This window comes from Pipistrellus kuhlii, unplaced genomic scaffold, assembly GCF_014108245.1.
Source record: "Pipistrellus kuhlii isolate mPipKuh1 unplaced genomic scaffold, mPipKuh1.p scaffold_m20_p_10, whole genome shotgun sequence".
Lineage (NCBI taxonomy): Eukaryota > Metazoa > Chordata > Mammalia > Chiroptera > Vespertilionidae > Pipistrellus > Pipistrellus kuhlii.
Window position 1 is genome coordinate 14,829,146 of NW_023425405.1, and position 13,177 is coordinate 14,842,322.

At 39.9% G+C, this 13,177-nt stretch overlaps 1 protein-coding gene across 2 annotated transcripts in view; it reads left to right on the forward strand.

Annotated features, from left to right (window-relative positions):
• The window catches only part of EXOC4 (exocyst complex component 4), a 674,653-nt gene that overhangs the window by 21,296 nt on the left and 640,180 nt on the right, over positions 1–13,177 (forward strand). For both annotated transcript variants that reach the window (XM_036427305.2, XM_036427297.2), the window contains exon 3: positions 10,073–10,267. In XM_036427305.2, the coding sequence (XP_036283198.1) occupies positions 10,073–10,267 (195 nt within the window). The remainder of the gene's footprint in view (positions 1–10,072; positions 10,268–13,177) is intronic.

Here is a 13,177-nt window from a genome sequence, read left to right on the forward strand (position 1 = left end):
GATTCCTAAGGGTGCTTTCAGGAGTTACAAAATGCATATGCTGGAAAGCCTCAGGGTCATCATAGAGGACATCTGGGATTCTCTTCTTCCTTCTCCTATGTCTTATCCTTGGCTCCTATCATTACTTCTCACTGTGAAATGACATAGGTGATGGCCACAACTTGAGGAAGACTGAACAGAATCCAAACCAAAGAGGAGAGCTGTTTTAAGAGTCTAGGGCCTTTTAATATTTGAGGCTCCCATAACAGAGTATCAAATGTATTTACTGTGCTCATATCACACACTGAGTGTGTGTGTAAGTGTGTGTGTGTGTGTGTATGTGTGTGTATGTGTGTGTGTTGTTGTAGCAGTTGAGCAGTTGACTTTTTTTTTTAATTTTACCTATGAGTATGTCATCTAATTTAAAGTTGGTTATGATTTCTCTGCAGTCATTGTACATTCTTTGTCATGTTTGTGAAGAAAATCTAACATAAATTATTTAAGCGTATAATGAAATATTTATGAATACCAAAATTCTTGAATATAATTCTCAGTTGTGACAAGTATGTATTAATTTCTGCTTTGTAATTTTCTTTTCATATTCTGGAGGTTTCCCCCCATCTTTCTTTCATTCTTTTTCTCCCCTTTGTTTTCATCCCCTCCTTCTCTCTTCCCTCTTTCTGCCCCTTTTCATCTTTCTTCCACCTCTCCTTCCCTAACTCCTTCCTTTTGTGGTAGGTGCATGGAAAGCTTTTTGGGGTTCCTGGGTACCATGTCTCTAGTAACTAAGGGATAGAGTGGGTTCATAAGGGGTAATTTTATATTTGGCTAAGGGGTACACTGATAACTAAATGTGTATTGTCACATTATAGTTATGTGGTTTTTGGTTTTGTATTTGAAGGGTCTCTCCTTTAATACCTCTTTGTAGTACTCATTGATGGATAATCATTTCTACCTCTTATTGAGCACTGATTCCTTGCTAGGCATGGTGGTGTATATTCCTGTTTCAACAAATCTAGAATTTGAGTCTCCCTGACTCTGAGCCCTTGGTGCTGGTTTCCAGGTATTTTAAAAATTAGCTCTTTGCCAGAACTCCAGCATTCAGGGAGGTAGCTCTCTTCTGTTTGATGTGGGTGTGAGAGGTCTGGAGCGCAGGCGAGGTCTCTTCCATAGTTGGCGGCTGCCTCTAAGCACTTCTGTGGGCTGAGGGCTGAGCAGACCATTTCAAATGTACTGCTCCGTGCTATTTGATTGAGATAGGGACTCTCTGGACTCTACCTGCTCAATTGTAGCTGAGCTCGTGGCATTCTCACATGTTTTCTTCCCTGTCTTCTAGACCTTATATCATGCTTTTGTACCTAAGTAGATTCATAGAATGTTCTTCTAAGACTGCTGTTTGTATGTTTCAGCCTCTGAGAGTACAGTTGCCGAATCAGTAAGCCCTTTGAAGCAATATGATGACCTCTTTATGTTTTAAAATTAACTGGGTATTTTCGAAAGGAATATTGTAAGTCTTGGCCTTACAAGCAGTGAGTTCATCCTATGGATTTATCTGTGAAACTAGGCAAAGGTATAGATCAGTTCCTCTAGATTTAAAATAAACTGTAGTCCATTTTGACCCAATAATATCAAGTAGGCAACCTTTTGTTACATGGGATGATGCCCAACCAACTGACCCATACCGGCCATCCTCTTTTTTTTTAAGTATGATGGAGTTTGAGGCAAAAGAAAACCAAGAGAACGTTGTGTTTATTATATCAGTTGTCAAGAAAAAGAAAGTCACATAATTCTGTGTTATGAATTAGCCTCAATACTGGAAAGAGCAAGAAAGGGCTAAAGCTCTTTTCAGAAAGTCTTTAATAATTGATAAATGGGAGAAGAAACATGTTGGGGAAAAATGAAAGTGAACTTATTTTCATTTTATAATCTGACAGTTTTGTACTGTGAAAGTGCATTTCTTATCACCATGGAAACATTGATATTTCCTCACCAATCTTTCCCTGCCATTTTTTTTTTCATTTAAAGAGTTGTCCTTTAAAAAAAAAAAAAATCTTTATTGTCGAAAGTATTACATATGTCTCATTTTTCCTCCATTTACCTCTCCCAGCCCACCATTGACTCCCCCTCTACCCTATACCTGCTCTCCCCCTACCTCCAGGCCTTCACTGCACTATTATCTGTATCCATGGTTATGCATATGTGCATATAAATTCTTTGATTAACCTATTCCGCCACCTACCCCGTTTTGTTCCCCCCTTCCCTTTGAGATTTGACAGTCTGTCATGTCTGGTTCTGTTTTAGGTCCTGGGGTTCTAACAGTGGAAAACACCAGTCCCTGTCCTCATGGAGCTTACATGCTAATGAGAGGAAAACAAACAAATGATGCTATTTAACAACATTGCTTCCGTATATTAAATGTCTGTTTTGTGCTGAGCATTACTCTGGGCTCGGGAAGAAGTGAATAAAACAGATAAAAATCCTGTCCTCCTGGAGTTCGCATTCTAGTCAGGGGAGAAGACTGTAAATTAATAAATAAATAAAATATGGTAAAACAGATATTAAGAAGTGATGTGCCAAAAAATGACAAGGGAGGGAGAACAGGGAGCTGCTGTTTTAAATAGGTTGGTTGGAGAAGGCTTCCATCTGAGCTTCCCCTGCTCAGGTGAGAGAGACAAGAAAGCACCACCGGAAGAAGGAGTGGCAGATAGAAAAGTTTCCCGAAGGAGGATCATGACTGGAATTTTGGGAAAGCAGTGAGGAGGTCAGTGGGGCTGGAGAGAGATAAGAGCTGGTGGAGGGGTGTGGATGGGCCTGGTCATGCATCACCTTGGTCCCTATGAGGACCTCGGTTTTAACTTTGAATGTGCTGGGAAACTGTTGTAAGATTTTGAGTATAGCAATGACATGATATTGACTATTTTTAAAAGGCCACTGTTATACTGAGAATAGCTTTGAGTGGGGACCAAGTCAGGCGAAGATGTTCATAGCCATGTCTTGTTACCTTTAAAAGCTTGAGGACACAGAGCTGTTTACTTTCCAATTTTGATAGTAGTTTCATGTACCGATTTATGTTGGATTGGTAGAATCTGTGTCTTGGAGGATGACATGAGCTGACAGATTTGACTGTCTTCCCAGATAGTCTTTTTATTTTTTTATTTTTTTATTTTTTATATCAGTCAAGTCCTTTTGGAATTTTATTCTAGATTTTTAAAAAATGTCCAAATAGAATACAATGTATGATTGGTTAGGACAAGAAATGTGGATAATAAACAAAATACTTGGGCAATCCCGTTACAGTTGAATATATGGTAAAACTGTCCAAAATGAGATGTTATTGCATTAGAAAACGTCAGGGACCATAGGTTCTACCAGTTTCTCATGTCTGACATTTTGCAATAACACCCAAATGGATGAATATGGTAGATACAAGTTGAGGGCTGGGACCAGAGAGGGATGATTGTTGGCATTTTAGTATTTCCTCCTTGGTGTACTAGGTGGAGAAGATGATATTAGATTTCTTTAAAGATAATAAGTAGTCCATTCAGTGCTTATCGCAGGAGCAGGTAAGCTGACGGAAAACACAGATGCTTGTCTCTGTTGTGACATGTGCACAAACACTTCAGTTCATCCCAGTTTTGGCTGCCTTGTTCCTGTTAGATCAAGCTCTCAGCTCATCTTTCTTGTTTGTAATTGGAAATAACTATACGTGATTATTCAAGTGAAGTTGTTAGGGCTTAATCATCGGATAATGCAACATTCATTCATTGACATTTAACTAAATAATTTTGTGGCTTTTTTATGAAAGTATACATTGAAAGGTAGAATTAGACTGAGGAATAACTAAAGTCACAGTAGAGCAACATGGCTTTGGTAGCAATATATATACAACCCTAATATAAGATGGAAAATCCTTGCTGCTGTATGAGAAAGGGAAAAAAGCCTAGAGGTGGACATGTTAAGCAGTGGGCAACAGTGAGATGCTATAGTTTAAGATCTAATCTGTAATCTGTAGTGCATTGATGCAGTCGCAAGAACTAGGAGGAAACATTTCTGTTAAGTTGAATAGTATCTGTATTTGCGTATCCTACCCAGACTCTGCAACTGAAGAGCTAAGTGTTGCCCTTAGAAAGGTAGAGTGGAGCCTCTCAGAGAATTTAAGACCTTAGAATGGTAGCTGAAAAAGTAAGAGAACAAAAGCATGGGAATGAGTTTGAAGGTAATCTTAAAGTGCTCTGTAGTTATAAAGGACTCTTAAAGAGAATAGTAAGCAATGTTTATGAAGTTCATTCTTTCCACGCACTTTCCATGGCAGGGGTGGGTACTTTCTATACTTTCTACTAGTATAGCAAGGGTGAGGAACCTTTATTCTGCCACTTGGATATTTATAACATCATTATCGGGGCATACAAAATGGTAATTTAAAAAGTAGCCTGATATATTTGGTCAAAAATTTAATTAACTCACCCTTAATGCCTTGGGAGGGCCAACTAAATAATTTCTTGGGCCTTATATGGCCCATGGGCCCGATGTCTATAGGATTTTGGAAAAAGTGGGCTGGACACTTACATCAGGAAAATACCCATGAAAATACTAATATGTACATTTATTTTTACTATCAAAAAAGAAGACAACTTAATTTTTTTTTTTTTTTTTACTTTTAAAATTAAGAATAGTTTGCTATATTAATTTTTGCCTACCAGCCCTTCCATGTTGGGGAGCTTTAGGAGATTTCTAGTTTATAGTTTCAGCGAGGTGCTTGCATGTTTGCTGTGCTTATAATAGATAATATGCACCTTCAGAAGCATTTCCCTCTTCATTCTTGATCCACGTTCAATGCTTTTAATGATTTAAGGTTTTAAAAGTGGTGGCTTTTCACCATCTCTCCCCCCGCCCCACCACGCCATGCCTATATCCCTCAGCGGTTCTTATATTAGTAGACGTCTGCCACTCCTCTCTCAAATGCTACCACAGCATTATTGAGAGGCTCAGTTTTCCTCCTCCCTCTCTTTCCCAAGGCAGGTTTGCAAAAATCTCAAACTACTCAGCCGTGTGTATCATCTCTTACATTGTTCCTATAACCTCCTGGGCCCTGTTTTCCTTAGTTTCTATTTTTCTAGTAGTTTCTAATTAGAGTGACTTGCAGTTCTTGTATATTAAAACTGAAATTCTTGCTATTGCTGAACAGGTGTTGAGGAGCAATTGTGAAGTTACTTGAATTCTCTGGAAGCAAAAGAAACCTATGTTTGCGGAAGAATTTCTGCTTGGGTTTTGATGTCATGATTTGAAAAGCTTGACTCTTCATGGATTTATTTAAGGAAAATATTCATAACATAATTTTCAAATTTTAATTGTCCTGATAGATTTCAAGTGCTGATATAAAAGTAAAATAGGCAATTGAGATAAATGTTTATAATTTGCTCCTTATATTTAGATCTTATTGATTTTTGGACACAGCCCTGTTTCTCCCCTTTCTGTTTTAAAAAATCATATTTATTGAGCTATAATTTTCATACAATGAAGTGCAATATTTTTAGACTACAGTTCAATGAGTTTTGTGTATCATCACCCCAGTTCCCAGCTGCCTCTTTGCAGTCAGTCACAGCAATGCCCCCAATCCTGTTTCAAGCAGCTACTGATTTAAAATCACTATAAGTTGTTCTGGCCTTTTCTAGAAGTTCATACAGTGTGTACCCTTTTGCACACAGCTTCTTTTGCTCAGCATAATGTTTTTGAGATTCATAATTCTTCCCTTTTATTGCTGACTGGTATTGCCCCCATCCCCCAACTTTTAAAATACCATGTCTTCATAACTGTGACTTTGTAATAAAAAACCTGAAGCCTCAGGGCATTGAGCATGAAAAGTCTTAGAGCTTCTTATGTCTGCAGCTTTGAGTAACCAGCTCAGGTTAGGGGATACTTCTGGTGATGCTCATTTTCTGCACAGTCTGATGCCTTCTGTCGCCCTCCCCCAGCGCTACCTGCCTTTCCATCTCTCCTTCATGCAGTAAGCAACAGTAAGTGGCTGATTACATTGTGTACATCCTAGTGTGAAATGCTGGAAATGGTTTTTTTCCCAAATAGAAAAGTCAAAAGGTTTATTGACACTCTATCAGTTTCTTTTGATCAAGAGCCTAGTTGGGTGTTGTATAATATAAATTTTAGTTTTAATTGTTTCCATAGTAACAATTACAGAGGAAAGAGGTGTGATTTATAGAGCCAAGGTGATAGGAGTACAATATCAGAAATCAAATTCTAATAGATTTTCACTAAGATTTTAAAATATGATAGATTTAATAGCTAGAGTTCTTAACCCAAAGATCAAGAACTCCAAGAGGATCTGAGAATGGCCTTAAAAAAATCAAATAAAATCAGGAATGCCAATCAAAACCAGCACTCCTCTTACCTCATCCTATCCTAGTCCCAATTCCAACACTGGAGGCACTGACTTTTACTCTTAGTTTTTTTCTTCAGATATTTCAATTTCTTTATTTCTAAGTAATATGTTTATACTCTTTTTCTGTTGAAGATATTACATATGAACTTCCAGCTGTGGAAGATGAGGACATAGTGCTCCTCCCACTCTTTCCCCCATCCACCACATCTTCTTTCCTCAACCTCTCTATATACTTGTATCCTAGTTTTTGGTTAAATAGTGCCTATTCATTTATAACTACATGAATATTTATGTCTAGGCCATCCAGCATACTATATTTGCTTGTGTAATTTTGTTGTTGTTTTTCTTGGAGTCAGTGGTTGAATAATCCCATTGCTTTTCATCTACATTGGATCAGCCCTAGCCCCCTCACTGGATCTTAGTTTCTTCCTTTTTTCTCTTGTATTGATGGAGCACATTCTTCACCAGCTTGGTGAGATAGGTGCACATAAGGTTTATTGTGTGACAACTTGAATCCTGATATGCATTCTGATTCACAGTCATTTGTATGAGTTCTGTTTCCCCTCCCCACACTCCATCCCTTTAAATTCTTGTACAAAATTATCTCCTTATCATTTTTGCCATAATAATGTGCCCTAGCTTGGGTCTTGCTTTTACTTCATTGTCTTGAACACTATGTGTAACTTTCAATCTGAAAACCCATTCTTTTGGTCTTTTATTATTATTTTTTAAAATATATTTTTATTGATTTCAGAGAGGAAGGGAGAGTGGGAGAGGGAGAGAAAGATAGAAACACCAGTGATGAGAGAGAATCATTGATTAACTACTACCTGCTTGCCCCACACTGGGTTCGAGCCCACAACCCAGACATGTGCCCTGACTGGGAATCAAACTGTCACTTCCTGGCTCAGCCACTGAGCCACACAGGCTGGGTCTGGATCTTTTATTTTATTGGTACTTTTTTGCTTCATTTTTTTTTTTTGCTTTTATTTTTATTTTATTTTTTTTAAATTTATTTTTTTAAATAAGTTTTTATTGTTCATATTATTACAAATGTTCCTTTTTTTACCCCCACCATTGCTCTCCTCCACCAGATTCCCACCCCACCCTCTGCCCTTTCCCCACCCCCCATTGTCCTCATCCATAGGTGCACAGTTTATGTTCAGTCTCTTCCCACGGCCCCCTCTCCCCTTTTCCCCAAGAATCATCAGTTCACTCCCCTTCCATACCTCTGATTCTATTATATTCAACAGTTACTATTGTTCATCAGATTTTTTTTTAATTCCCTTGGTTTTTAGATTCACTTGTTGATAGTTACGTATTTGTTGTTAATAATTTTTATCTTTGTTTACTTTCTCTTCTGAAAGAACCCCCTTCAGCAATTCATATAATTCTGGTTTGGTGGTGATGAACTCCTTTAGCTTTTTTTTATTAGTGAAGCTCTTTATCTGACCTTCAATTCTGAGTGATAGCTTTGCTGGATAGATTATCTTTGGCTGTAGGTTCTTACTATTCATCACCTTGAATATTTCTTGCCATTCCCTTCTGGCCTGCATGGTTTCTGTTGAGAAGTCAGCTGACAATCATATGGGTGCTCCTTTATAGGTAACTACCTTCTTTGCTCTTGCTTCTTTTAATATTCTCTCTTTGTCTTTTGCTCTTGGAATTTTAAGTATGATGTGTCTTGGTGTGGTCTTTTTTGGATTCCTTTTGTTTGGAGTTCTGTGCGCTTCCTGGACTTGTAAGTCTAATTCTTTCACCAGGTGGGGGGAGTTTTCTGTCACTATTTCTTTCAGTATGTTTTCCATATCTTGCTCTCTCTCATCTTCTGGGACCCCCACAATTCTGATGTTGGTTCGCTTGAAGTTGTCCCAGAGGTTTCTTACATTATCTTCAATTTTCTGGATTCTCTTGCCTTCTAGCTTCTGTGGAGGAGTGTCTTCTGGCTCTGTATGTTCCAAATCTTTGACTTGATTCTTGCGATCTTCCATTCTGTTTTTAGGACTCTGTATAATATTTTTTATTTCAGAGAATGTATTTTTTATTTCTTGTTGATCCTTTATCATTTCTTGATGACTCCTTATTAATTCTAGTTGATCTCTTTTCATATCCTCATAGGTCTTATCCATCTTTTCTAGGAAATTCTTGAAAAACCTTGTAAGTGTAGATTTGAACTCTATATCCAGACGCTTTTTGTCCTCCATTTCTTTTGTTTGTGATCTATTTTATTGTCGCATTTCGCAGTTACAGATGGGACGGGGTTTCAGGGTGGGGCCTGCAGCTTTGGCTTCCGTCAGCCCCGCCCTATGCGGGTCCTTCAGTGCTCGCTGCCGTCGCCTCTGAGAGAAAGGTGCCCTCGATTTTCGCCTGCTGCCAAACAGTCTACGCTCTCCCACAATGAGCCCAGTATTGGGGTTCAGTTCAGTTGGAAGTGGAGTTGGAGGTGGCGTTCACAGCAGTCTGGAGCCCCAGTCTCCTTCTCGTCAGGGCAATCTCGCGGCACAGCCGACCGGCCCTTCTCTGCACGCAGTGTGCGCGCTTCCAGGACCTCCTTTCGCCTCTCCCTGGGGTTCCGCCTTACAGCCCGGCTCCCTATGGCTGAGCCTGAGTCCCCGGGGTCTGGCCTAGAACTGGGGTTCAGAGCAGTCGGGGGCCCAGCACAGTCGGAGTTTTATCTCCTTTCCGCTAGAGAACACCTGACAGGCACTCGGCCTCCCCCTCTTCTCTGGCTCCGTCCTCTCCGCGCACCGCGTCTCCATACCTTGGGCTATTCCAGCTCCTCCGCGCCTCCTTCTGGTTTTCTCCTTGCTTCTCGCTGTAGAATTTCCAGTCAGTCAACCTTCCTGTAGTTCTGGGCAATGTCCGTTTTATATTTTAGTTGTATTTTATTGAAATTGTTGTGTGTGGTTGCGGCTAGGTTTTCACCTGGGCACAGCCATCTTGGATCCTCTCTGCTTCATTTTTTTCATTCCACCCCTATCAACTTCACTTTGACAAGTACTAGATTTCTTAGATCAATCCTTTCATTTTCTTTTTACCTATATCTTCTTTCTTCCTTCCTTCCTTCCTTCCTTCCTTCCTTCCTTCCTTCCTTCCTTCCTTCCTTCCTTCCTTCCTTCCTAATGCTTTATTCCTTTGATATTTATTCAGGGGCATCTTTTAATGTTTGTATTGGATTTTTTCTATCATGTTTTTAATTTTGAAAATTATTTTTCATTCTGTTCTTTGATATAATATCTTCTCTTGTTTTTCCTAAGAATATTAATTATAGTTTAAAAAACTTGTTTTCTGAATAGTTTGTTCCCTTCTTCCTTCCCTCTAGTACTTTTTTTTTTTGTCTCTTTTGATTCCCATCTTTCCATGTTGTAGACTTTCTCTGACTGTGTGGTGATCCATGGATAATTATTTATATGTAAGAGGGAGGCACAATGAAGCTTAGAGCATGTTATGAGGCTTATTGAATGACACTTGGCCAGTTTCTTTGGTGAAAACTCAAATGTCACTATCTAGAGGTGGAGATGTACCCAACAGATTCAGTGTCAGAAACAGAATTAAAAACTTTCAAGCAGAGCAGTCAAGGGGAGTAAGTGAGTGTGTGAGTGAGGAATTGATACTTATTGTACCAAGAAAAACACTACAGATATGGGTTTAGACTGGCAAGACTTTGGACTGACCCAAGGTTGAATCTTTTAATTGTAGGTCAAAGAAAATCTGCTTTCATGCAAGATGCTGCTGCACTGCAAACGAGATGAGCTCCGGAAACTGTGGATCGAAGGAATTGAACATAAGCATGTCTTGAACCTGCTGGATGAAATTGAGAATATCAAGCAAGTGCCTCAGAAGCTGGAACAGTGCATGGCCAGCAAGCACTATCTCAGTGCCACCGACATGCTGGTAAGAAAAGCCCGAGCTAATGGCCATTTCTGCCAAGATTGCAAAGCACTCTCTTTTGTTCTCTCTGAATTCTGTGATTCACATAGCACATTACCAACTGCCCTCTTGGGGTTCATGGTTCTTTGCAGGTAAAGCCTGGTTGGTTCTCTTCCTAATTCCAGTGTTTGAAATGGTAGACGATTATTATTTATGTATTGTCTGCCTTTGGAACAGTAGTAAGAAATTAGTACTAAAATCATGTTGGAATAGTAGTGAGAGGTGTTTTAGCTTCAGAGGGAGATAGCTAATGAATCATATTTTAAAGAATGAAATATGCATGAAAGAGAACTTAAAGGAGATTTATACTTCCACAATATCTTTGAAGGAATTTTACTTCAGGGCTTTGTTTTTTCCATAAATTGATAAAGAAAATAATTTTGGAAGTACCTTTGTCAAGCAAGAGAAGTTCACAGCCTAGCCTTTAGCCTCTATCTTAGCCCATTCTGCCACATTTTGAATATATATAGTATATATTGAATATATACTAGAGGCCCAGTGCATGAATTCGTGCATGGGTGGGGTCTAGTTGGCCCACCCTGATTGAGGTCAATTGGGCTGGGCTGGCTGAGGGGAGGGGATGTGGGAGGTTGGCTGGCCGGCCCCGCCCCCTGGTCGAACTTCTGGTAGAACTCCCGATTGAGGGGACGATTTGCATATTAGCCTCTTATTATATAGGAGACACACACACACACACATATATAAATTGATTTCAGAGAAGAAGAGAGAGGAAGAGAAACAGAAACATCAATGATTTAGAGACTCATTGATCAGCTGCCTCTTGCATGCCTCCTACTGGGGATTGAGCCTGCAACCTAGGCATGTGCCCTGGCTGGGAATTGAACTGTGATCTCCTGGTTCATAGGTCGACATTCAACCACTAAGTCACACCAGCCGGGCTAGGTGGACTGTATTTGGATTTTCTCTTCCACAGTAGGTGAAAGTTTCATACCTTTGTTTTACCAAATTAGATTGGCTATGACACTGGAAAAATCCCTTGAGAGGAATTGGTGGAGAAACAGGTTAAGCCTCTAAGTAGTTCTAATTCATTCAGACTGTCAAGAAGAATTTTGCTGTAAGTCCTTCATAAGAAGCTTTTAAGGAAATTTTGTAACCTAGAGGTGAGATGTGCCATGATTCTCTTCTGAAACCTGTTTAAGTGAGAGACATGAATAGTCAATTGCCCTGGGGAAGGAGGTTAGTAATGGTCTGTGCTTGGGAGTGGCAAAAGAATTGGCTATTTTCAGTATCTTGTTTATAGTGACATCTTTCTTAGGAATGACTGTAGGGTGTCTGACACACAAAAAAAGTCACCTTTTAGCTTTACTCTTGGTTAATGGATTAGATTGTGTATATGTGCTAAATGATCAAGATTCAGCAATCAGAATAGATAAGCCTTTTAGAATATATTTAGTACATTCACATGTATTTGAATCAGGATTCTTTGTAGTAGATCTGCTGTTAAATAAGTGCTATATGTTAAAAATAGGTAGAATTTATTTCTGTGTTAATTATGTTCTTTTTGGATTTCAGATTTTTATTTCATTGTATTACTACTTAAGGGCTAATTTATTTACTAAAGAGCTAATCAATAATTAATAGTTTTGTTTTGTTTTTTTACTTATTTTTCTTAAGAATTTCATTAAATACATCTTTAAATTTTTGGTTGCAAGTTACAGAAATCCAACTAGGTAACAGAATTGCTTTACTCATGTAACCATCTGTAAGGGTAGGTGTACATGTGGAATGCCACCTCTCTGTTCTTTAGCATGTCATCTTCATTATTTTATTGGAGATGTTTCTTCCACTGTGGGTGGTATTTGGGTGTTTGGAGAAAGGGAGTATAGCCTATATTTTACATCTCTTCAGGTTTGAAGAGGAAAATAATTTTTGTTCCTAATTAAAAAATACAGGAGTAGGCCAAGGCCAAGTGGCTCAGTTGGTTGGACATAGTCCCATGCATCAAAAGATTGCTGGTTTTGAGCCCATAACCTGGGCATGTGTTCAGTTCCCAATCAGGGCACATGCCCAGGTTATGGGCTCAATCCCCAGTAAGGGTTGTGCAGGGGTGGCCGATGTTCTGCTCTCACATGGATGTTTCTCTCTCTTTCCTTCTTTCTTACATACACACACACACACACACACACACACGCACACACATGCTAGAGGCCTGGTGCATGAAATTTGTGCACTTGTTGGGGTCCCTCAGCCTGGCCTGTGTCCTCTTGCAGTCGAGAAGCCCTCAGGGGATGTCCCACAGGAGTGAGCTTAAGCCAGCAGTCGTACATCCTTAGCACTGCTGCAGAGGTGGGAGAGGCACCTGCCACCACTGCTGATCTTGCTAGCCATGAGCCCAATTCAGGGCTTCTGGTTGAACAGCACTCTCCCTATGGGAGTGCACTGACCACTAGGGGGCAGTGCCTGCATTGAGCCTCTGCTCCCTAATAGTCAGTGTGTGTCATAGCGACTGGTTGTTCCAATGTTTGGTCGATTTGCATATTAGCCTTTTATTATATACTATCCTATATAATAAAGAGGTAATATGCAAATTAACCTTCACACCATCATATCGAGTAAGATGGCTGTGCCCCCATTGGTGGTGGGGTTCCCATAACACAAGATGGCTATGCTCATCTGGCTGTGCAGAGTCAGGGTTTCCATAACTCAAGATGGCTATGCCCACAGTGGGGACGGGGTTCCAATAATGAGCAATCAGCAGGGACCTGGACTTCGTGGAGTAGGGCGGGGTGGGAGACCTGAAGCTGTGCCCCCTGCTTGGCAGGGCTTGATGGGGGACCTCAAGGTGCTCCCCTCTGGTGGGGGGGGCCCTCAGAGCGCAACCTCACCCTGGGGATCTTCAGGCCCTGCCCCTTG